Raw genomic sequence first — 24,547 nt, forward strand, 5'->3', positions numbered from 1 at the left:
GAGGGGACCTGGGTGCAAATTCTGCAACATCGATATTGGAGGATGAGCAGACTAATTTTAGAGTATCCGAAAATGATGTGAGGAGGCAGTTTAAGTAACTTAAAGCTGCAGGACCTGATGGACTCAGCTCACGTGTCCTTAAAGTTTGTGCAGACCAGCTGTGTACTGTCTTTACACGCCTATTTAATGGAAGTATACAAACACAGAGGGTACCTGTGTTATGGAAAACTTCCTGTCTGGTGCCGGTACCCAAGACTTCTTCTCCTGCAACCCTAAATGACTATCGTCCTGTAGCCTTAACAACTCACGCTATGAAGGCCTTGGAAAGGTTAGTGCTTGCTCACTTAAGACCAAGGGTCAATGCTTTTATCGATCCCCTTCAGTTTGCTTACCGACATAGATTGGGGGTGGATGATGCTATTCTTTCTCTGTTACATAGGGTACATTCATTTCTGGAGATTGACGGAACCACGGTGCGAGCGATGTTCTTCGATTTCTCGAGTGCATTTAACTCCCTGCAGCCACTTTTACTACACAAAAAGATGACTGATATGAAGGTTGAGGAGGGGATGGGAAATTGGATAACTGACTACCTATCAGATCGGCCACAGTTTGTACAGATGGGAGCAGTGGTGTCAAGCAGATTATTGAGCAGTGTAGGTGCCCCCCAGGGAACGGTGCTTGCACCCTTTCTTTTAACTCTGTATACTTCAGACTTTCAGTATAAATCTGAACTTTGCCACCTTCAAAAATTTTCAGATGACTCCGTGGTTGCGGGATGCATTAGGGGAGATCAGGGGGATGAGGAATACAGAAGTGTGGTGTCGAATTTCGTGGATTGGTGCAATGGTAACTATCTACAACTAAATGTTAAGAAAACTAAGGAGTTGGTGGCCAACTATAGCAGGATTAAGTTGGAATGCTTACCGATCACTATTGCTGGTCAGGAGGTCGAGCAGGTGGAGAGTTACAAATATTTGGGGGTCCATTTGGATAGCAAACTGGACTGGAGATGCCACTCAGAGTTTGTCTACAAGAAGGGGATGAGCAGATTGTATTTCCTAAGGAAACTGAGGTCTTTTAATGTGTGCAGCAAAATGTTAGAAATGTTCTACCAATCTGTAGTGGCAAGTGCCATCTTTTTTGCAATCACGTGCTGGGGTAGTAGTGTGCGGGCCTCTGATGCTAATAAGCTGAATAAGATTATTAAGAAGGCAAGTTCTGCTGTGGGCTGCAATCTGGACTCTTTTGGGGAGGTAGTGGAGAGAAGAACTCTGAAAAAGTGTATGGCAATTATGAACAATAATGCACATCCATTATATGAGCTATTCATGAGACAGAAGAGCACCTTCAGTAACCGGCTAATACTTCTGAGGTGTAAGAAGGAAAAATATAGGAAATCGTTTGTGCCAACTGCCATGGGAATGTACAATAATAACATTAGGGTTAAACCACTAAGGTGAAAGTCTACTTATTTCTCTACATTTCAGTTCACTCGTTGTGTATGTCCTATTCTAATGTATAATGTTCTTCTGTCAACAAACTGTCATGTCAACTATGTAATTCCTTTATGATTTTTATGATGTAAGTTGTGCTGCTGTGATACCATAATTTCCCACGTGATCAATAAAGTGTATCGTATCGTATCGTATCGTATATACTCGGACAACATGACCACGGTGGCCCATATCAAACATCAGGGCAGTACAAAATTCGCCAGCCTAAAACGGGTATCTGCTCGAATTTTTGCCTGGGCCGAAAAACATTTACTGTCCCTGACGGCAACTCACCTGAAAGGTACTGCCAATACTCAGGCAGATTATCTGAGCCGCCAGGATATTCACCCGGGCAAATGGAGCCTGGATCATCAAACATTCAACTTTCTGGTAAACAAGTGGGATCTCCCGGAGGTCGACCTCTTTGCCTCTCACCAAAATGCAAAAGTCGAAACATATTTCTCCTTGGATCCAAGAGGAAATCCCAGAGCCATAGATGCCTTAGTTCAAGATTGGCACTTTCATCTGGCCTACGCGTTTCTGCCAATCCCGATCCTTGCAAAAGTGCTGCGGAAAATACGGATGGAAGGGACCCCAACTATTTTGGTCCCTCCATTTTGGCCCAAGAGAAGTTGGTTCAACCTGATCATACAACTACAGGTGGACGGACCGGTAATGTTACCGATGAAGCACAATCTCCTCTCTCAGGGGCCAGTTCTCCACTCAGACCCTCAGAAGTGAAATTTGGCGGCGTGGTTTCTGAGGCCCAGGTGTTGAAAGCAAAGGGGTTATCAAGCTCTGTCATAGCTATGCTACAAAAATCCAGAAAACCTGTAACAAACGCCATTTACAATAAAATCTGGAAAAAGTTTTCATCTTTTTGTCTGCCTAACCCTTCAGACCCTCTCAGACCAGATATACCTAAGATATTAGATTTTTTACAAATTGCTTGGAGATTGGTCTGAAACCCAGTACTCTGAAGGTCCAGGTTTCTGTGCTCAGTTCTATCTTTGATCAAGATTTAGCAGGCCATCGTTGGATCAAAAGATTCATGACCTCAGCAGTTAGAATAAACCCTAGGAAACAAGTCATTGTTCCTCCATGGGATCTTAATGTCGTACTCCAAGGTCTTACAGGTCCACCCTTTGAACCTCTGTCTTCCTGTTCCCCACAAAATCTTGCTTACAAAACTGTTTTTTGATAGCTATAACTTCAGCCAGAAGAGTGGGTGAGTTACAGGCATTGTCAATAAGAGAACCTTATCTACTGGTTAGAGAAGACTCAGTAGTACTCCGACTTGATCCTTCTTTCCTTCCAAAAGTAGTCTCTGATTTTCATCGTTCTCAAGAAATCGTCTTACCAACCTTTTGCAATAAACCTGCAAACTCGGAAGAAAGGAGATTTAACACTCTTGATGTTCGGCGTATTCTGCTACATTACTTGGATCAAACCCATGATCTTAGAATTGATCATAATCTTTTCGTCCATTCCTCAGGACAAAATAAGGGGAAGAAGGTAGCCAAGAGTACCATTGCTACATGGATTAAAAGAGCCATAACATAATCTTACCTTGCTCAGAACAAAATACCTCCAGTAGGAATCAAGGCCCACTTAACCAGATCTACGTCGGTTTCCTGGGCAGAGAGAGCAGGCGCATCTTCGGAGCAGATCTGCAGGGCAGCTACGTGGTCCTCACTCCATACCTTCTCCAAACATTATAGATTGGATGTACTATCCAATAAGGATTTAGTCTTCGGCCGCAAAGTTCTTCAGGCCGTTGTTGGTATTCCTCCATATGCCGTCGTGGAAGGTGACTAGAGAAAATAGAACTATTCTTATCGTTAATTCGGTTTCTAGGAACCTTCCACGACGGCGCTAATTTCCCACCCTCTATATTTCCTGGATTAATTCTGGGATTCAGAAGGTAAACCGGTGCTATGGTTTCAGTTGTAAGTCAATGGCGAGTGGGAGGTCCTTTTTACCTCTCTGTGTTTCCTGTTCCCCATTAGGGCAAAGAGACAACCTCCATATGCCGTCGTGGAAGGTTCCTAGAAACCGAATTAACGGTAAGAATAATTCTATTTTCTTTTAGGCTTCGCTCACACTTGCGTATAAATCGGACTTGTGGAATCCAATAAAAAATCGGACTGCTCTTGGCCAATGCTATTCAATGAAGCAGCGCAGATCGGCTTATTTTTGCCTAGCTGTATTGAACATGAGAAAAAAATTGCAGCATGCTGCAATTTCACTTCAAAATCGGACAGTGTGTGAAAAATCAAATGCCATACGTACCATCAGAGCGGCATCCGATTTTTATGGATACATTTCAATTCTGTAGCATAGGAAACTGTAAATGATCGTGTAAAAGATTAAGGGTGTGTTCACACAGGGCATTTTTGCTGCTTTTTTTCTGCAGCAAAACTTGATGTTCTTGGCAAGAAAAAAGCTGCGCCAAAAACGCAGGTTTAAGTGTGTTTTTTGGTACATTTTTTCATGCGTTCTTGTGCATGCCAATAAAGTTGAGTGCACACAGCAAAAAAAACTGCCGATAGATAGATAGATAGATTGAATAGATGGATAGATTACCTGCGGTAACCTCTTCACTGGCATTTTCCCACTTCCAGAGGTTACCTCAGGTCAGGCTGTGAGGGAGCGCATGCTAATTGACGTCACCCCGAGTCACTGAAGCAAGTGCCGGAAGCATTTTCTCATTCCCCAGTAGTTTACAGCCAGGAGCAGTCGCATTAGCAGTGCTTCCGGTTGTAAACTTTATCTCCCCCAGATATGGATTACTGCATGGGACACTCATTATATTGGACTGCATCGGACCAGGGAGTGTTTGTGTTGGTTTATTATTTTTATTTTTATTTCAGGAGATCGAGGGCTTCGCTTGGAATGGCAGACTAATAAAGATGGGAAAAATATGTGGTGTTTTATTTCATTAAAATACTTTTTTCTTAAGGTGTGTGTGTTTATTTAACCCTTTAACTACTATAGGATTAGTAATGGATAGGTATCTTATTGACTCCTCACCATTACTAAGCCGGCTTAATGTCACCTTACAATAGGTAAGGCTATAGGGCTAGGCTAAAGGGCAAGTGGGAAGAGCCGGGCAAAGTGCCAGAATTGGCGCATCTAATAGATGCTCCTTTTCTGGGCAGCTGCGGGCTGCTATTTTTAGGCTGGGGAGGCCTATATCAATGGCACCTTATCATCCTGAGAATACCAGCCCCCAGCTGTGAGCTTTAGCAAGGCTGGTTGTCAAAAATGGGGGGACCTGTTGTGAATTCTGTTTTCGGGCTCCCTCCTGTGGTCATGAGTGGTACTTCGGCTGGTTCTGTCCATGGACTTTCTCTGATGCCTGTGGGTGTTTCTGAGTTTCCTTCCACAGGTGACGAGGCTAATTCGTTAGTGGGCTGCTCTATTTAACTCCTCTTGGATCCTTGTCTGATGCCAGCTGTCAATGTTGTAGCATTGGTCTAGTTCGCTCCTGGATCTTCCTGGTTACCTGTTTTCTCCAGCAGAAGCTAAGTTTCGCTTTGCTTTTTTCTTGTTTGCTATTTTTTCTGTCCAGCATGCTTATGTGATTTTTGCCTTGCTTGCTGGAAGCTCTGGGATGCAGAGGGGCGCCTCCGCTCCGTTAGTCGGTGCGGAAGGTATTTTTCCCTGCACTCTCTGTGTGGCTTTTTTAGGGTTTTGTGCTGACTGCAAAGTGACCTTTCCTATCTTCTGTCTGTTTAGTAAGTCGGGCCTCTCTTTGCTAAATCTATTTCATCTCTGTGTTTGTGATTTCATCTTACTCACAGTCAATATATGTGGGGGGCTGCCTTTTCCTTTGGGGAATTTTCTCTGAGGCAAGATAGGCTTATTTTTCCTATCTCTAGGGCTAGCTAGTTCTGAGGCTGTGACGAGGCGCCTAGGTCATGATAGGAGCGCTCCACGGCTATTTCTAGTGTACGTGATAGGATTAGGGATTACAGTCAGCAGAGGTTCCACTTCCCAGAGCTGGTCCTGTATTAATGTGCTATCAGGTCTTTTCTGGTGCTCTAACTACCAGGTCCGCTATTTGTTCTAACCACCAGATCATAACAGGGACCCCACGCTATTTTTTAAATTTTTTTAAATAAATTTTTTTTAAAAAGCGTGAGGACCCCTCTATTCTTAATAACTAGCCTTGCTGAAGATGACAGCTGGGGGTTGCAGCCCTGGTGTGCAGAAGAAAAGATCTGACAACGCCATTCACTTTCAGAGTAATTTGAGGTATTGGTCCTGCAGATGGGGTTTTACATGTCAGGAGCATAGTGTCTTGCGGATCTGGCTTGCTTGCCCCTGTCCTATGGATGGGGTACTTCGCTGCCTTCTGTACTTCTTCCTTGACCTGTTTCTCTGGACCAACTCTTATGTTGCATGGGTGCTCTGCTCTGGTTCCGGAAATGGCCAAACTTGCCACAGTTGCAACACTTGACACTTCTTCTGTCTTTGTAGACTGGTTGCGCTTCCAGGTCAGTGGTCACCATGAGAGGGGCCGTCTTCTGCACTCCTGGTTGGGACTCAATCCCTTTGGCTACTGTGAACAATGGCATGATGGGCACTGTAGCGGCAGTGGGGTCCGGCCTGCTGATTGAAGCTGTGGGCCCTGCGGGGCCTGGTGGTGAGATGGGGCCTGCAGGTGCGTCCGTGGCGAGGCCCGGGGGTGCCATGAGACCTGCAGCTGCATCCAACCCGAGGTCTTGGGGCATTACATGGGCTGTGGCTGCATCTGCCACCACTTCTTCCCCCTGGTTTGACATAGCTTCTCCCCTTTGCTAACCTTCTTGAGGTCGGTGTCTCCTCTCCGGAGTCTGCAGCGGTCCTTCCGGTGTGTCGCTTGGCACTTTGCAGTGTCTTCACTTCTTGCTCTCCTTCCGGTGTTCTCGGCAGCGCGGCACCCGTTTCCTTCTTCGCGCTCTTTGTGGTACTATGATGGCGGCAGTTTTGGCGACAATCGGCAATAAACAGTCTCCTAGGTGCACATAACCCATTTTGCTGGGTTAGTCCACTGCTATTGACCTGTTGTCGGGCCTAGCCACTTTCAGTGGTTTCCTGATTGGCTGTCTCAGTCCATGCACAAAGGCCTGTTCCATCATTTGCCTGTGTATCTGGTCATGAATGGTGAAGCCCAAGTCTTGGAATACTTGCATTACTCTGCTATGAAACTTCTTTACACACTGTCTTGTCTTGGCTCATGTCATGTAAGCTGAGGGCTTGTCCTGCCAATCTGCCTTTGGCCCACTCTCTCTGAGCTGTTCAGTAAAGGTACCGTCACATTTAGCGACGCTGCAGCGATATTGATAACGATGCCGATCGCTGCAGCGTCGCTGTTTAGTCGCTGGAGAGCTGTCACACAGACAGCTCTCCAGTGACCAACGATGCCGAGGTCCCCGGGTAACCAGGATAAACATCGGGTTACTAAGCGCGGCCCTGCGCATAGTAACCCGATGTTTACCCTGGTTTCCCGGGTTACTCACTGAATGTCACACACACTCACACTGCATGGTACTCACACACCACCTGTTGCACACTGAATGTCACACACACTTACACTGCAAGTTACTCACACACTACTTGTTACACACTGAATGTCACATAGTCACACTGCATGTTACTCACAAACTACTTGTTAAAGACTGAATGTCACACAGACTCACGCTGTATGTTACCCACATACTACTTGTTAAGGTACCTTCACACATAACGATATCGTTAACGATATCGTTGCTTTTTGTGACGTAGCAACGATATCGTTAAGGAAATCGTTATGTGTGACAGCGACCAACGATCAGGCCCCTGCTGGGAGATCGTTGGTCGCTGAACAAAGTCCAGAACTTTATTTCGTCACTGGATCTCCCGTGGACATCGCTGGATCGGCGTGTGTGACACCGATCCAGCGATGTCTTCACTGGTAACCAGGGTAAACATCGGGTAACTAAGCGCAGGGCCGCACTTAGTAACCCGATGTTTACCCTGGTTACCAGCGTAAAAGTAAAAAAAAAAAAACAGCACATACTTACCGCTGTCTGTCCCCGGCACTGTGCTCTGCACTCCTCCAGTACTGGCTGTGAGCGCCGGGCAGCCGGAAAGCAGAGCGGTGACGTTACCGCTCTGCTTTCCGGCCGCTGTGCTCACAGCCAGTGCAGGAGGAGTGCAGAGAAGCAGAGCGCCGGGGACAGACAGCGGTAGGTAAGTATGTAGTGTTTGTTTTTTTTTACTTTTACGCTGGTAACCAGGGTAAACATCGGGTTACTAAGCGCGGCCCTGCGCTTAGTAACCCGATGTTTACCCTGGTTACCCGGGGACTTCGCGATCGTTGGTCGCTGGAGAGCTGTCTGTGTGACAGCTCTCCAGCGACCAAACAGCGACGCTGCAGCGATCCGGATCGTTGTCGGTATCGCTGCAGCGTCGCTTAATGTGAAGGGGCCTTTACACACTGAATGTCACACACACTCACACTGCAAGTCACTCTCACGCTACTTGTTACACACTGAATGTCACACACACACTGCATGTTACTCACACACTACTTGTTACACACTGAATGTTACATAGTCACACTGCATGTTACTCACACACTACTTGTTACTTACTGAATGTCACATAGTCACACTGCATGTTACTCACACACTACTTGTTACACACTGAATGTCACATAGTCGCACTGCATGTTACTCACACACTACTTGTTACTCACTGAATGTCACATAGTCACACTGCATGTTACTCACACACTACCTGTTACTCACTGAATGTCACATAGTCACACTGCATGTTACTCACACACTACTTGTTACACACTGAATGTCACAGTCACACTGCATGTTACTCACACACTACTTGTTACACACTGAATGTCACATAGTCACACTGCATGTTATTCACACACTACTTGTTACACACTGAATGTCACATAGTCACACTGCATGTTATTCACACACTACTTGTTACACACTGAATGTCACATAGTCACACTGCATGTTACTCACACACTACTTGTTACTCACTGAATGTCACATAGTCACACTGCATGTTACTCACACACTACTTGTTACACACTGAATGTCACATAGTCACACTGCATGTTACTCACACACTACTTGTTACACACTGAATGTCACAGTCACACTGCATGTTACTCACACACTACTTGTTACTCACTGAATGTCACATAGTCACACTGCATGTTACACACACACTACTTGTTACACACTGAATGTCACATAGTCACACTGCATGTTACTCACACACTACTTGTTACACACTGAATGTCACAGTCACACTGCATGTTACTCACACACTACTTGTTACTCACTGAATGTCACATAGTCACACTGCATGTTACACACACACTACTTGTTACACACTGAATGTCACATAGTCACACTGCATGTTACTCACACACTACTTGTTACACACTGAATGTCACATAGTCACACTGTATGTTACTCACACACTACTTGTTACACACTGAATGTCACAGTCACACTGCATGTTACTCACACACTGCTTGTTACACACTGAATGTCACAGTCACACTGCATGTTACACACACACTACTTGTTACACACTGAATGTCACATAGTCACACTGCATGTTACTCACACACTACTTGTTACACACTGAATGTCACATAGTCACACTGCATGTTACTCACACACTACTTGTTACACACTGTATGTCACACACACAAACTGCATGTTAGTCTCACACACTACTTGTAACTCGCCCATATTGCATATTAAACACACACTGCTAACCTTGGAGACTGCACTGATAATTGTAGGTTGTGAGCCCTCGTGGGCAGGGTCCTCTCTCCTCCTGTACCAGTTGTGACTGTATTGCTTAAGATTATTGTACTTGTTTTTATTATGTATACCCCTCGTCACATGTAAAGCGCCATGGAATAAATGGTGCTATAATAATAATAAATGGTGCTATAATAATAATAAATATAAATAATGCAGGGCTGGCATTGTCAGGGTAGTTTTTGGTTTGTAAAGGCAGTGGGCCAAAGACTGACAGGGCTATTGCACTTGCAGTAGTGTAGTGGGGGCCCTTTCGGGGATGGAGACCCTCAGGCAGAGATATAATTATTTGCAGTTCATCTAATAATAGACCAAAGACAAAGTGAAGAGCATTATACTAAGTATACAGCAGCTCAAAACGTATTCAAAGTAGTATAAATAACGAACATGGAACTGTAATGGCCAATTGTGCCTATGACAAGATACTGGAACACCCTCGACTCGCAGTAAGATACACACTATTGTGATTTCTATCTATACTTTGCATATTGCTCTTCATTTTGTGTTTGACGACCTTTGTAAAATTATATTTCTGCCTTGTATGCACTTTTGGATTATTCTTCTTTACCATTATTTAATGATTTTAGTATGTTATCTTTGATTATGGGAGTATTTATGGATTAAGATTAAAGGTGCATACAGGGGAGGGCATACCAGTGGTCCAACCTAGCTGCCCTAGTTACTATTGACAGTTATGGCTTCAGTTGTGTCCAGGTTCTTGACATAACAGATTTTCTTTTTTACAATGGTAAAAAAAATGCAAAAAAAATGAAATCCTAGTAATACTGTATGTTGTAATGACACTGGAATTTACATACCATAGTATGCCATGCATTAGTATAAATTAACTCTTTGATAACAAATACATTTTTTTTCCTTTGGTTTTCAGGTTTCAATTCAGAAAACAAGGGGCTGCCCATAATGTCTGCCACAAAAGATCCAAAACTGGATACTTAGAAAACTAGACAAAACATTCCACATCTTAAGCAATGCAGATTTAGTCCATGTCAAGCAGCTCCATACCATTTTATTATTTATAATGTAATTAATTTTCATGTTGCCTTGTAGTTTGGTCAAATAAAATAAATGCAAAATGAATACTATTATGGGCCAACATTTGGACATAAGGCATATTTAAACCCTACACAGCTCATACATAATCAAGTTATTAGTATCATCATAAAGCTGTGCACAACTGTGTGAATATGTGAACCCAGCATCATACGCCCCAGTTCATAAAACAGCACCAGAATTCAACAGTAAAACTATTTGAAATGTTAAATTTTTGATCAACTTGAAGTTGTGGAAAACTTTTGTAACTTTTTGATACTTTACACCCAACCTGGGTGCTTTTCAAAAATGGGTAACTCTGTGTCGATTGGTGTGAGACCAAGTGTGGTTGACAAATTCATAACTTTCACAGCAAACTGACGTCAATTGTTACAGAAATGTACGTGTCTAACTAGAGTACCTTTCTTGCAAAGGCCCACATCAGATGCTTGTGCTTTTTAATGAATTTGGAGCATCTTACTCCAGCGCACTCTTCATCAATCCTGGGGTACAAAATGTCAGCCTTCATGAATCAGGGCCACATTATTGTTTTAATTGAGCCCATTTTTAGACTCAGAGGTGATTAGCACATGGTCTAAGGGTACCATCACACAGTGGCATTTTGATCGCTACGACGGCACGATCCGTGACGCTCCAGCATCGTAACAATATCGCTCCAGCATCGTAGACTGCTGTCACACTTTGCAATGTACGACGCTGGAGCGATAATTTCATGACGTATGTGCGATGTAGAAGCAGTTGTTTACTATGCGCACATCGTATACAATATCGTGCACACCTTTGTTACACCATGCGATCATGCCGCCACAGCGGGACACTAGACGAAAGAAAGTTTCAAACGATCTGCTACGACGTACGATTCTCAGCGGGGTCCCTGATCGCAGGAGCGTGTCAGACACTCCGAGATCGTAACTATATCGCTGGAACGTCACGAATCGTGCCGTCGTAGCGATCAAAATGCCACTGTGTGACGGTACCCTAAGAGCTTTTGTCCCTCTATCTTAGTAATCAGTGGAGATCTCAGCACATGGATGCCAACTGATCAAAGCACCTGTCTTGTGTGCATTAAAGTGCATTAAAGCTGGTTTTTGCATATCAGTTGTCACAATTCTGTTGTCCAGTGACCTGAGATCAGGGGCTCCTTCCCTGTCCCTAACACTAGGGGGCGCCCTAGCTGGCACTGTTCCCCGGGTTACTTCTGAAAGTGAAGATGTCGGGGCTAGGGTTGAGCGACTTTTACTTTTTCAGGATCGAGTCGGGTTTCGCGAAACCCGACTCGGGTGAAATCGGCCGATCATTGCGAAAAGTCAGGGGTAGAGTTGAGCGACCTTGACCTTTTTAGAGTCGAGCCGGGTTTCGCGAAACCCGACTATCTCAAAAGTCGGGTCGAGTGAAATCGGCCGATTATGACGTAAAGTCGGGATCGACCGAAACACGAAACCCAATGCAAGTCAATGGGGCAGCATAGTCGGCAGTGAGTGGGGGCCAGGAAAACACCTAGAGTGCCCATTTTAATGTCAAAACCATCCATTCTTCTTAATGAAGCTTGTCAAGCGTAATTTACCTTATAATAATTGTAAGGCATTTGAAATTGGGGGTCATTTGGCTAAAGTTGTGGTGGGTAGGGCTGGTTCAAGTAATTAGTGGGCCCAGGAAATCTGGACCACGTCACGGCAGTGGAGCAGGGAGAGGTAAGTATTTCAACTTTGCAAGTGCTGTGAACCTGAGCAAGCAGGGGGGGCCCACTCGTTGGCATTGGCACTGGCACAGGGCCCCTCAAAGTACAGCGGTGTGTTTGCACGGCGGGGGCGCCTCCCACCGGCAGCAACACTTTTGCGTACTATGAGAGGCCCTGTGCCAGTGACGTCGCCAACTAGTATTCCTCCCCCCACCTGATGAAGGAACCTGCACTTTCATCTGCACCTTCCTCTTTGTCCCCGTGTAAGGTGGTATGGTATGCGGGAAGAGCAACCTGACTTTCAGCAGGGTCACAATGTTGTTGTGTAGCGTGCACGGGGAATGTTGCGTTATGGGTCAATGTACCAGCAGACTCATCTATCACTGGCTGGGCAATGGGCAGGATGAGGAGGAAACACAGATATAGGCCCAAAGAATAAAGTTGGCTAAATGCAGTTCAAAATTGGTAACACAGGAATAACCAGGGGGCATTGCAGTGGAGGACAACTGGAATGAGAGGCTGACACAGAGAGTAGGCCCAAATCAGTAAGTAGTCGAAATGCAGTTCAAAATTGGCAACCGTAGTAAACAGGCGGCACAGCTTTGTTCAGTGGAGGAGAACAGCAAGGAGTGGCAGACACCGATAGTAGGCCCCAACCCAACTAGTAGGCCAAATGCAGTCTAACATTAACAACTACTTAACGAGCGCCTGAAAACGGAATTTCAGGACAGGAAACCAGGAGAACAGCAAGGAGTGGCAGACACCGATAGTAGGCCCCAAACCAACTAGTACGCCAAATGCAGTTGTTCCAGTTAACCACAATTTAATGAGAGCCTGAAGATAGAAGTTCAGGAAAGGCAACCTGGAGAACACCTTGGAGTGGAACACACCATCTCTCTACACCCCATACCCAATTTGTAGGCCTAATGCAGCGTAGTTTCCAACAAATACTAAACGAGAGCCGGAAGATCGAAGCTCAGGAAAGGCAACCTGGAGAACACCTTGGAGTGGAACACACCATCTCTCTACACCCCATACCCAATTTGTAGGCCTAATGCAGTGTAGTTTCCAACAACTACTAAACGAGAGCCGGAAGATCGAAGCTCAGGAAAGGCAACCTGGGGAACACCTTGGAGTGTAACACACCATCTCTCTCCACCCGATACCCATTTTGTAGGCCTAATGCAGTGTAGTTTTCTACAACTACTAAACGAGAGTCGGAAGACCGAAGCAATGGCAAGGAAACCTGGGGAACACCTTGGAGTGTAACACACCATCTCTCTCCACCCCATACCCAATTTGTAGGCCTAATGCAGCCTACTTTCCGACAACTACTAAACGAGAGCATGAAGATCGAAGCTCAGGAAAGGCAACCTGGGGAACACCTTGGAGTGTAACAAACCCTCTCTCTACACCACGGAAGGGCTGATTCTTAGGAAGGAAGGCTGTCGGAAAGAAGCAGGGCGCGTCCGAGGGTGATTATTTTCTTATTAGGTATATACTCACCCTCGGACGCGCCCTGCTTCTTTATTTGTAATGAATGTTTATTTGCAATGTGGTTTTGACTTACTCTATTTTTTTGGTAAATAATGATTTTATTATTTTCATTGTTTTGCATCTTCTTGGCAATAATATAAAGAAGACGCGACAGGACAACACTCGGTGGATGCCATATCTGTGTTTTAAATTGAAAAAAACTTTCAGTTAACTACTTGCAGGAGAAAGTTATTGTAGCTGGTGGCCATTTTTAGTACTGTACCACATTTTTGTTGTATGTGTTTGTTTTTAATGTTAAAATGTCTGCATTTGATATCTCTCCAGTATTTTCTTTTTTTATAAGCAAAATACTTATTTTTATATTTTCTGATGTTGGTTCAAGGGGTACACGGGCAGCAGTAGACAGGTCAGTGGAGGCCTAGTGGAAGGAGGGACCGCAGACAGGCTTCGAAGCCCTAACATAATAAATTGGGCTGGCTGTAGGCAATTTAAAATTGGTTCCAGGGGAACACGGGCAGCAGTAGACAGGTCAGTGGAGGCCTAGTGGAAGGAGGGACCGCAGACAGGCTTCGAAGCCCTAACATAATAAATTGGGCTGGCTGTAGGCAATTTAAAATTGGTTCCAGGGGAACACGGGCAGCAGTAGACAGGTCAGTGGAGGCCTAGTGGAAGGAGGGACAGCAGACAGGCTTCGAAGCCCTAACATAATAAATTGGGCTGGCTGTAGGCAATTTAAAATTGGTTCCAGGGGAACACGGGCAGCAGTAGACAGGTCAGTGGAGGCCTAGTGGAAGGAGGGACCGCAGACAGGCTTCGAAGCCCTAACATAATAAATTGGGCTGGCTGTAGGCAATTTAAAATTGGTTCCAGGGGAACACGGTCAGCAGTAGACAGGTCAGTGGAGGCCTAGTGGAAGGAGGGACCGCAGACAGGCTTCGAAGCCCTAACATAATAAATTGGGCTGGCTGTAGGCAATTTAAAATTGGTTCCAGGGGAACACGGGCAGCAGTAGACAGGTCAGTGGAGGCCTAGTGGAAGGAGGGACCGCAGACAGGCTTCGAAGCCCTAACATAATAAATTGGGCTGGCTGTAGGCAATTTAAAATTGGTTCCAGGGGAACACGGGCAGCAGTAGACAGGTCAGTGGAGGCCTAGTGGAAGGAGGGACCGCAGACAGGCTTCGAAGCCCTAACATAATAAATTGGGCTGGCTGTAGGCAATTTAAAATTGGTTCCAGGGGAACACGGGCAGCTGTAGACAGGTCAGTGGAGGCCTAGTGGAAGGAGGGACCGCAGACAGGCTTCGAAGCCCTAACATAATAAATTGGGCTGGCTGTAGGCAATTTAAAATTGGTTCCAGGGGAACACGGGCAGCAGTAGACAGGTCAGTGGAGGCCTAGTGGAAGGAGGGACCGCAGACAGGCTTCGAAGCCCTAACATAATAAATTGGGCTGGCTGTAGGCAATTTAAAATTGGTTCCAGGGGAACACGGTCAGCAGTAGACAGGTCAGTGGAGGCCTAGTGGAAGGAGGGACCGCAGACAGGCTTCGAAGCCCTAACATAATAAATTGGGCTGGCTGTAGGCAATTTAAAATTGATTCCAGGGGAACACGGTCAGCAGTAGACAGGTCAGTGGAGGCCTAGTGGAAGGAGGGACCGCAGACAGGCTTCGAAGCCCTAACATAATAAATTGGGCTGGCTGTAGGCAATTTAAAATTGGTTCCAGGGGAACACGGGCAGCAGTAGACAGGTCAGTGGAGGCCTAGTGGAAGGAGGGACCGCAGACAGGCTTCGAAGCCCTAACATAATAAATTGGGCTGGCTGTAGGCAATTTAAAATTGGTTCCAGGGGAACACGGGCAGCAGTAGACAGGTCAGTGGAGGCCTAGTGGAAGGAGGGACCGCAGACAGGCTTCGAAGCCCTAATATAATAAATTGGGCTGGCTGTAGGCAATTTAAAATTGGTTCCAGGGGAACACGGGCGGTAGTAGACAGGTCAGTGGAGGCCTAGTGGAAGGAGGGACCGCAGACAGGCTTCGAAGCCCTAACATAATAAATTGGGCTGGCTGTAGGCAATTTAAAATTGGTTCCAGGGGAACACGGGCAGCAGTAGACAGGTCAGTGGAGGCCTAGTGGAAGGAGGGACCGCAGACAGGCTTCGAAGCCCTAACATAATAAATTGGGCTGGCTGTAGGCAATTTAAAATTGGTTCCAGGGGAACACGGGCGGCAGTAGACAGGTCAGTGGAGGCCTAGTGGAAGGAGGGACCGCAGACAGGCTTCGAAGCCCTAACATAATAAATTGGGCTGGCTGTAGGCAATTTAAAATTGGTTCCAGGGGAACACGGGCGGCAGTAGACAGGTCAGTGGAGGCCTAGTGGAAGGAGGGACCGCAGACAGGCTTCGAAGCCCTAACATAATAAATTGGGCTGGCTGTAGGCAATTTAAAATTGGTTCCAGGGGAACACGGGCGGCAGTAGACAGGTCAGTGGAGGCCTAGTGGAAGGAGGGACCGCAGACAGGCTTCGAAGCCCTAACATAATAAATTGGGCTGGCTGTAGGCAATTTAAAATTGGTTCCAGGGGAACACGGGCAGCAGTAGACAGGTCAGTGGAGGCCTAGTGGAAGGAGGGACCGCAGACAGGCTTCGAAGGCCTAACATAAGAAAAATGTCAATACAATGGTATTGACAGTGCCAGGCATTGAAGGATGTCAGCGCATAGACTAAACATTGGTGGAGCTGTGAGAGAAAATTTTGCAAGTCGTAGAGCACTGTTTGACCTGGGGGGGGGGGGACTGTCTTGTGGCCGGCGGTACAAGCCCAGGGCCCCTCATATTACAACGGTGTGTCTGACGTTGGGTGCGCACCACCACCAGACACTTTATTGTACTATGAGGGACCTAGTGGCAGTGCCGTCGACCAAAAGCGGGCACACCCACCTCTTCAGACAAACAGTACTCTCACGGGTGCTGGCGCCAAGTGGCGATACCACGGCTCCGTGTGGGGACTTTGGCCATTTAGGGAGGTGTTAACATGTCGGATGCTGGACAATCAGGTGCTGCAAATTACGAGATTGGAAAAGTCGTTCAGAATAGTCCACAGGCAAGACCTTTACATAGGAAAGCTAGGTGTCAGCCGGGCAAGGTGGGGCAAAAGATTTTGAAATCCAGTTGTGGTTCATTTTAATGAAGGTTAGATCATCTACATTTTGGGTAGCCAGACGAGTCCTTTTTTCTGTTAGTATTGAACCTGCAGCACTGAATACTCTTTCTGATAGGACACTAGCTGCCGGGCAAGCAAGCTCCTGCAATGCATATTCTGCCAATTCTGGCCAGGTGTCTAATTTTGATGCCCAGTAATCAAATGGGAATGACGGTTGAGGGAGAACATCGATAAGGGATGAAAAATAGTTTGTAACCATACTGGACAAATGTTGTCTCCTGTCACTTTGAATTGATGCTGCAGTACCTGTCCTGTCTGCGGTCATAGCAAAATCACTCCACAACCTGGTCAGAAAACCCCTCTGGCCAAGGCCACTTCTGATTTCTGACCCTCTAACTCCTCTGGTCTGCTGGCCCCTGCAGCTCGTGTGAGAACGATCACGGGCGCTGTGTGCAGGGAATGCCAGAAGCAAACGGTCAACAAGAGTTGATTGTTTGGTTGCTAATATTAGTTCCAAGTTCTCATGTGGCATTATATTTTGCAATTTGCCTTTATAGCGAGGATCAAGGAGGCAGGCCAACCCGTAATCGTCATCGTTCATCATTTTAGTTATGCGTGTGTCCCTTTTGAGGATACGTAAGGCATAATCCGCCATGTGGGCCAAAGTTCCAGTTCTCAAATCTCCGGTTGTGCTTGGTTGAGGGGCAGTTTCAGGCAAATCCACGTCACTTGTGTCCCTCCAAAAACCAGAACCCGGCCTTGCCGCGCCACCAATTTCCAGTGGCCCCGGAAAAGCTTCCTCATTACAAATATAATCATCCCCATCATCCTCCTCGTCCTCCTCCTCCTCTTCACCCGCTAACTCGTCCTGTACACTGCCCTGGCCAGACAATGGCTGACTGTCATCAAGGCTTTCCTCTTCCTCTGCTGCAGACGCCTGATCCTTTATGTGCGTCAAACTTTGCATCAGCAGACGCATTAGGGGGATGCTCATGCTTATTATGGCGTTGTCTGCACTAACCAGCCGTGTGCATTCCTCAAAACACTGAAGGACTTGACACATGTCTTGAATCTTCGACCACTGCACACCTGACAACTCCATGTCTGCCATCCTACTGCCTGCCCGTGTATGTGTATCCTCCCACAAAAACATAACAGCCCGCCTCTGTTCGCACAGTCTCTGAAGCATGTGCAGTGTTGAGTTCCACCTTGTTGCAACGTCTATGATTAGGCGATGCTGGGGAAGGTTCAAAGAACGCTGATAGGTCTGCATACGGCTGGAGTGTACGGGCGAACGGCGGATATGTGAGCAAAGTCCATGCACTTTGAGGAGCAGGTCGGATAACCCCGGATAACTTTTCAGGAAGCACTGCACCACCAGGTTTAAGGTGTGAGCCAGGCAAGGAATGTGTTTCAGTTGGGAAAGGGAGATGGCAGCCATGAAATTCCTTCCGTTATCACTCACTACCTTGCCTGCCTCAAGATCTACAGTGCCCAGCCACGACTGCGTTTCTTTCTGCAAGAACTCGGACAGAACTTCCGCGGTGTGTCTGTTGTCGCCCAAACACTTCATAGCCAATACAGCCTGCTGACGTTTGCCAGTAGCTGCCCCATAATGGGAGACCTGGTGTGCAACAGTGGCAGCTGCGGATGGAGTGGTTGTGCGACTGCGGTCTGTGGACGAGCTCTCGCTTCTGCAGGAGGACGAAGAGGAGGAGGAGGGGGTGCGAACGGCTACAGCCAACTGTTTCCTAGACCGTGGGCTAGGCAGAACTGTCCCAAACTTGCTGTCCCCTGTGGACCCTGCATCCACCACATTTACCCAGTGTGCCGTGATGGACACGTAACGTCCCTGGCCATGCCTACTGGTCCATGCATCTGTTGTCAGGTGCACCTTTGTGCTCACAGATTGCCTGAGTGCATTGACGATGCGCTCTTTAACATGCTGGTGGAGGGCTGGGATGGCTTTTCTGGAAAAAAAGTGTCGACTGGGTAGCTCGTAGCGTGGTACAGCGTAGTCCATCAGGGCTTTGAAAGCTTCGCTTTCAACTAACCGGTAGGGCATCATCTCTAACGAGATTAGTCTAGCTATGTGGGCGTTCAAACCCTGTGTACGCGGATGCGAGGCTAAGTACTTCCTTTTTCTAACCATAGTCTCATGTAGGGTGAGCTGGACTGGAGAGCTGGAGATCGTGGAACTAGCGGGGGTGCCGGCGGGCATGGCAGACTGAGAGACGGTGGGAGATGGTATTGTTGCCGCCGGTGTCCTAGATGCAGTGTTTCCTACTACGAAACTGGTGATTCCCTGACCCTGACTGCTTTGGCCTGGCAAAGAAACCTGCACAGATACTGCAGGTGGTGCGGAAAATGGTGGCCCCACACTGCCGGAAGGGATGTTGCGTTGCTGACTAGCTTCATTGGCCGAGGGTGCTACAACCTTAAGGGACGTTTGGTAGTTAGTCCAGGCTTGCAAATGCATGGTGGTTAAATGTCTATGCATGCAACTTGTATTGAGACTTTTCAGATTCTGTCCTCTGCTTAAGGTAGTTGAACATTTTTGACAGATGACTTTGCGCTGATCAATTAGATGTTGTTTAAAAAAAATGCCAGACTGCACTCTTTCTAGCATCGGATACCTTTTCAGGCATTGCAGACTGAGCTTTAACCGGATGGCCACGCTGTCCTCCAACAGGTTTTGGCTTTGCCACGCGTTTTGGGCAAGATACGGGCCCGGCAGATGGAACCTGTTGCGATGTTGATACCTGCTGCGGCCCCTCCTCCTCCGCTTCAGAACTGCTGCCGCCTGCACCCTGTTCCCCCAATGGCTGCCAATCGGGGTCAAGAACTGGGTCATCTATTACCTCTTCTTGTAGCTCGTGTGCAACTTCGTCTGTGTCACCGTGTCGGTCGGTGGTATAGCGTTCGTGATGGGGCAACATAGTCTCATCAGGGTCTGATTCTTGATCATTACCCTGCGAGGGCAATGTTGTGGTCTGAGTCAAAGGACCAGCATAGTAGTCTGGCTGTGGCTGTGCATCAGTGCACTCCATGTCAGATTCAACTTGTAATGGGCATGGACTGTTAACTGCTTCACTTTCTAAGCCAGGGACGGTATGTGTAAAGAGCTCCATGGAGTAACCCGTTGTGTCGCCTGCTGCATTCTTCTCTGTTGTTGTTTTTGCTGAAGAGGACAAGGAAGCGACTTGTCCCTGACCGTGAACATCCACTAACGACGCGCTGCTTTGACATTTACCAGTTTCACGAGAGGAGGCAAAAGAGCTAGAGGCTGAGTCAGCAAGATAAGCCAAAACTTGCTCTTGCTGCTCCGGCTTTAAAAGCGGTTTTCCTACTCCCAGAAAAGGGAGCGTTCGAGGCCTTGTGTAGCCAGACGACGAACCTGGCTCCACAGCTCCAGACTTAGGTGCAATATTTTTTTTCCCACGACCAGCTGATGCTCCACCACTACCACTACCCTCATTACCAGCTGACAATGAACGCCCCCGGCCACGACCTCTTCCACCAGACTTCCTCATTGTTTTAAAAAGGTAAACAAACTAACGGTATTTGTTGCTGTCACACAAATTACACGGTGAGCTATAACTTCAGTATGATTTAGCTACCCCTTTACAGGTGAGTGAGACCACAACGAAAATCAGGCACAATGTTACACACTCTGTTGTTGGTGGCAACAAATGAGAGAGATGCCACACACGCAGGACTGTCACTGAAGCACAAATGTAAATATTAATCTCCCACTGATTTGATTTTTTTTTTTTTCAGGGAGACTTTAGGAAAAAAAAATAATAGAATAAAATGATTTTTTCAGGAAGAATTTAGAAACCAAATACAATAAAATGATTTTTTCAGGGAGAATTTAGAAAACAAATAAAACAAAAAAAGGCTTTCTATGGCCCACTGAGTGAGAGATGACGCACACAGGAGTCAGGAGTGGCACACAAGCCCAGAGGCCAATTTTTATCTCCCACTGATTGATATAGTGATTTTTTCAGGTAGATTTTGGAACCCAAATCAAGCTAAAAAAATAATAGGCTTTCTATGGCCCACAATTGGAGAGAGAGAGAGAGATGGCACACCCAGGAGTCAAGACTGGCACACAAGCAGAAAGGGCAATATTAATCTCCCACTGATTTGTTTTGTTTTGTTTTTTCAGGGAGACTTTAGGAAAAAAAAAATAATAGAATAAAATTATTTTTTCAGGAAGAATTTAGAAACCAAATAAAATAAAATGATTTTTTCAGGGAGAATTTAGAAAACACATAAAACAAAAAAAGGCTTTCTATGGCCCACTGAGTGAGAGATGACGCACACAGGAGTCAGGAGTGGCACACAAGCCCAGAGGCCAATATTTATCTCCCACTGATTGATGTAGTGATTTTTTCAGGTAGATTTTGGAACCCAAATCAAGCTAAAAAAATAATAGGCTTTCTATGGCCCACAATTGGAAAGAGAGAGAGAGATTGCACACCCAGGAGTCAAGACTGGCACACAAGGAGAAAGGGCAATATTAATCTCCCACTGATTTTTTTTTTTTCAGGGAGACTTTAGGAAAAAAAAATAATAGAATAAAATGATTTTTTCAGGAAGAATTTAGAAACCAAATAAAATAAAATGATTTTTTCAGGGAGAATTTAGAAAACAAATAAAACAAAAAAAGGCTTTCTATGGCCCACTGAGTGAGAGATGACGCACACAGGAGTCAGGAGTGGCACACAAGCCCAGAGGCCAATATTTATCTCCCACTGATTGATGTAGTGATTTTTTCAGGTAGATTTTGGAACCCAAATCAAGCTAAAAAAATAATAGGCTTTCTATGGCCCACAATTGGAGAGAGAGAGAGAGATGGCACACCCAGGAGTCAAGACTGGCACACAAGCAGAAAGGGCAATATTAATCTCCCACTGATTTGTTTTTTTTGTTTTTTTCAGGGAGACTTTAGGAAAAAAAAATAATAGAATAAAATGATTTTTTCAGGAAGACTTTAGAAACCAAATAAAATAAAATGATTTTTTCAGGGAGAATTTAGAAAACACATAAAACAAAAAAAGGCTTTCTATGGCCCACTGAGTGAGAGATGACGCACACAGGAGTCAGGAGTGGCACACAAGCCCAGGGGCCAATATTTATCTCCCACTTTTTTTTTTTTGTTCCAGGGAAAATTTATAAACCCAATAAAAAAAATAATAAATAGGCTTTCTATGGCCCACTATCTGAGAGAGAGAGAGAGAGATGGCACGCTTAGGACTGGCACACAAGCCCAAAGGCCAATATTAATCTCCCTTTTTTTTTTCAGGGAGAATTTATAAAAACAAAAAAAATAAAATAAATAGGCTTTCTATGGCCCACTATTTGTGAAAGAGATGGCACGCTCAGGACTGGCACACAAGCCCAGAGGCCAATATTAATCTCCCACTTTTTTTTTTTTTGTTCCAGGGAAAATTTATAAACCCAATAAAAAAAATAATAAATAGGCTTTCTATGGCCCACTATCTGAGAGAGAGAGATGGCACGCTTAGGACTGGCACACAAGCCCAAAGGCCAATATTAATCTCCCACTGATTGATTTATTGATTTTTTCAGGTAGAATTTAGAACCCAAATAAAGCAAAAAAAAAAAAAAATGGGCTTTCTATGGCCCACTGAGTGAGTGATGATGCACACAGGAGTCAGGAGTGGCACACAAGCCCTGAGGCCAATATTTTTCTCCCATTGATTGATGTAGTGATTTTTTCAGGTAGATTTTAGAACCCAAATCAAGCAAAAAAATAAATAGGCTTTCTATGGCCCACTATTTGTGAGAGAGATGGCACGCTCAGGACTGGCACACAAGCCCAGAGGCCAATATTAATCTCCCACTGATTGATTTTTTCAGGTAGAATTTAGAACCCAAATAAAGCAAAAAAAAAAAAAAAAATGGGCTTTCTATGGCCCACTGAGTGAGTGATGATGCACACAGGAGTCAGGAGTGGCACACAAGCCCTGAGGCCAATATTTTTCTCCCATTGATTGATGTAGTGATTTTTTCAGGTAGATTTTAGAACCAAAATCAAGCAAAAAAATAAATAGGCTTTCTATGGCCCACTGACTGAGAGATGGCACACACAGGAGTCAAGAGTGGCACACAAGCCCTGAGGCCAATATTTTTCTCCCACTGATTGATGTAGTGATTTTTTCAGGTAGATTTTATAACCCAAATCAAGCAAAAAAATAAATAGGCTTTCTATGGCCCACTGAGTGAGAGATGGCACACACAGGGATGGCACTCTAGCAGAAATGTCAATCTTAATCTTCCACAAAAAAAAAAAACAGGGAGTGTCCTTCAATTACTATCTCCCTGCAGTAATCTCAGCCAGGTATGGCAGGCAGCAATAAGGAGTGGACTGATGCACAAATTAAATAAAAAGTGTGTACAAACAAAAAAGATAGCTGTGCAGAAAGGAAGGAACAAGAGGATTTGTGCTTTGAAAAAAGCAGTTGGTTTGCACAGCGGCGTACACACAGCAATGCAGCTATTAGGGAGCCTTCTAGGGCAGCCCAATGAGCTACAGCGCTGAGGGGAAAAAAAAAAAAAATGTAGCTTCCACTGTCCCTGCACACCGAAGGTGGTGTTGGGCAGTGGAAATCGCTACAGCACAAGCGGTTTGGTGGTTAATGGACCCTGCCTAACGCTATCCCTGCTTCTGACGAAGCGGCAGCAACCTCTCCCTAAGCTCAGATCAGCAGCAGTAACATGGCGGTCGGCGGGAACGCCCCTTTATAGCCCCTGTGACGCCGCAGACAGCAAGCCAATCACTGCAATGCCCTTCTCTAAGATGGTGGGGACCAGGACCTATGTCATCACGCTGCCCACACTCTGCGTTTACCTTCATTGGCTGAGAAATGGCGCTTTTCGCGTCATTGAAACGCGACTTTGGCGCGAAAGTCGCGTACCGCATGGCCGACCCCGCACAGGGGTCGGATCGGGTTTCATGAAACCCGACTTTGCCAAAAGTCGGCGACTTTTGAAAATGAACGACCCGTTTCGCTCAACCCTAGTTAGGGGGCCAACTGAAACATGAAACCCAATGCAAGTCAATGGGGAATAAAAGTCGGCAGTGAGTGGAGGACAGAAAAACACCTACAGAGCCCAGTTTAATGTCAAAAACTTAAGCTTGTCAATCTTAATTAACCTTATAATAGTTAGGTATTTGAAAATTGGTGGTCATTTGATTAAAGTTGGGGGGGGGGGGGATGGCTGGCTCAATTTTTTCTTGGGCCCAGGAAATGTGGAATACGTCACGGCGGTGGAGCAGGGAGAGGTAAGTATTTCAACTTTGCAAGTGCTGTGATCCAGAGCAAGCAGAGGGGCCCACTCGTTCGCATTGGCACTGACACAGGACCCCTCAAAGTACGGCGTTGTGTTTGACGGCGGGGGTGCCTCCCACCGGCAGTGACACTTCTGCGTACTATGACGGGCCCTGTGACAGTGACGTCGCCAACGAGTATGCCCCCCCCCCCCCCCCACCTGATGAAGGAACCTGCACTTTCATATGCACCTTCTTCTTTGTCCCCGTGTAAGGTGGTATAGTATGCGGGAAGGGGGACCTGACTTTCAGCAGGGTCAGATTCTGGCTGTGTAGAGTGCAAGGGGAATGTAGTGGTCTGGGTCAATGTACCAGCAGACCCATCAAGCAGTGGCTGGGTAATAGGCAGGATGAGGAGGAAACACAGATATAGGCCCAAAATAAAAAAGGAGGCTAAAAGCAGAAAAAAATTGGTAACAGGAGTAAACAGGCAGCATTGCTTTGTTCA

General features: G+C 46.0%; 1 protein-coding gene and 1 long non-coding RNA gene across 5 annotated transcripts in view; one reads left to right on the forward strand and one right to left on the reverse strand.

Moving 5' to 3' along the window:
• C6H7orf57 (chromosome 6 C7orf57 homolog) overlaps positions 1-24,547 on the forward strand; it is a 175,483-nt gene that overhangs the window by 129,013 nt on the left and 21,923 nt on the right. The window contains exons 8-9 of one of the 3 annotated variants that reach the window (XM_069730388.1): positions 3,506-3,562; positions 10,224-10,432. The exons of 1 other annotated variant lie outside the window; for it this stretch is intronic. In XM_069730388.1, the coding sequence (XP_069586489.1) occupies positions 3,506-3,562; positions 10,224-10,291 (125 nt within the window). In that variant the 3' untranslated portion in view covers positions 10,292-10,432. Of the gene's footprint in view, positions 1-3,505; positions 3,563-10,223; positions 10,433-24,547 lie in introns of those variants that run through there. One more of the 3 variants, XM_069730389.1, reaches the window with a different exon arrangement.
• Positions 1-24,547, reverse strand: part of LOC138642306 (uncharacterized) — a 301,712-nt gene that overhangs the window by 111,840 nt on the left and 165,325 nt on the right. The window lies entirely within an intron of this gene.

Source organism: Ranitomeya imitator, chromosome 6 (genome assembly GCF_032444005.1).
Source record: "Ranitomeya imitator isolate aRanImi1 chromosome 6, aRanImi1.pri, whole genome shotgun sequence".
NCBI classification, from domain to species: Eukaryota; Metazoa; Chordata; class Amphibia; order Anura; family Dendrobatidae; genus Ranitomeya; species Ranitomeya imitator.